Raw genomic sequence first — 1422 nt, 5'->3', positions numbered from 1 at the left:
TCCAGGGACTGGTGGGGAGCAGCAAACCAGCCCTGTCACCGCCCATGGTTTGGTGGTGCCAGCCATGGGTCACCCCTTACTGGTGGTGCTCCCAGTTCACCCAGTGCTCCCACTACTCTGAATTGCTCCCACTGCTCCCAACTGCTTCCAGCACTCCCCGCACTCCTACTGCTCCCAATTGCTCCCAATGGTACTACTGCTCCCAATTGCTCCCAGCACTCCCAGTGCCCCCAGTGCTCCCAATTGCTCCCAGCACTCCCAGTGCCCCCAGCACTCCCAGTGCTCCCACTACTCTCAATTGCTCCCACTGCTCCCAACTGTTTCCAGCACTCCCAGTTGCTCCCAGCACTGCCACTGCTCCCAGCACTCCCACTGCCCCCAGTGCCCTCACCGAAGGCCTTGCGGGGCTCCGTGAGCTGCAGGGCGAAGCTGCGGCCGCGCGGCAGCTCCTTCAGCAGCTTGGCCACCTCGTAGTGCCGGGCGCCCACCAGGCTGCGCCCGTCGATGGCCTCGATCATGTCCCCGACGCTGATCACGGGGATCCGGTCGATGACGCTGCCCTCCCGGATCCGCTGAGGGACACGAGGGGTCACCCCCCAGCCTGGCAGGGCCCCACGCCCTCCGCGATCACCAGGACGTCCCTTGGTGTCCCCTTCTCGTCCCCACGCTGACCTGGGAACTCTCTGAGCTGTTCCTGTGTCCTCACCCACCCCCGGGCAGCTCAGACGGTCCAGGACCCGTTTCCCTCCACAACCAGCAGGACGTCCCCTGGTCCCTCCTTACCCGCCCCCACGTTGGCTCGGGCACCACCTGGGATGTCCCCGTGACCCCCCCAGCCCCAGGGCGGCTCAGGGCCCCCGAGCCCCCCAGGTCTCCCTCCCCGGGGGTGGCACCTTGATGAAGGCGTAGCCGGCGCCGTTGTCCGTGATGGTGAGACCCAGGGCCTCCTCAGACTTGAAAACCTCCACCTCCTTGCGCTGCCCCTTGGTGTGGGCAAAGATGAAATCCTCCAGCCCGATCTGCCCGCCCAAGAGCTTCTCCATGTCCACCTTGTGCGTGTTGAGGGTGCAGAACATCACCTGGGCCAGGACAGCAGTGTCAGGGCCTGGGGACACACGGGACACCCCCCCGGGCCACACATGGGGACACAGGGGGTGGTCCCAGGGGTGGGAACGAGCCAAAGGATATGCCAGAGGTTCTTGGGGACAAGGGGGACACTGCTGGGGGACACGTGGGAACCCTCTCTTGAGGGGACACAGGGGATCCCCCTGAGGACACAAGGAACTCACCTCCCTGGGGACCACCCTGGGGACACACCAGACACACGGGACCCCTGGGGACACTCAGGACCTCCCAGGGGACACAAGGGATCCCCCCCAGATGGGGTCACCCAGAAAACTCCTGGGGGACACAGGAGACCAC

At 65.6% G+C, this 1422-nt stretch overlaps 1 protein-coding gene across 1 annotated transcript; it reads right to left on the bottom strand.

Annotated features, from left to right (window-relative positions):
* Window positions 1–391: 391 nt before the first annotated feature.
* On the bottom strand, window positions 392–1079 carry LOC104384754 (PDZ domain-containing protein GIPC1-like; the record flags this gene model as incomplete). The annotated part of the gene is made up of 2 exons (XM_009997303.1): window positions 894–1079; window positions 392–572 (listed from the first exon to the last, which is right to left on the bottom strand). Coding segments are annotated over exons 1-2 (364 nt in total), but the record flags the coding sequence as incomplete, so codon positions are not given.
* Between the last annotated feature and the right edge of the window lie 343 nt (window positions 1080–1422).

Source organism: Chaetura pelagica, unplaced genomic scaffold (assembly GCF_000747805.2).
Source record: "Chaetura pelagica isolate M959 unplaced genomic scaffold, ChaPel_1.0 scaffold2254, whole genome shotgun sequence".
NCBI lineage: Eukaryota > Metazoa > Chordata > Aves > Apodiformes > Apodidae > Chaetura > Chaetura pelagica.
Note: the sequence above shows the minus strand (reverse complement) of the source record. Positions and strands in the feature narration are given on the sequence as shown.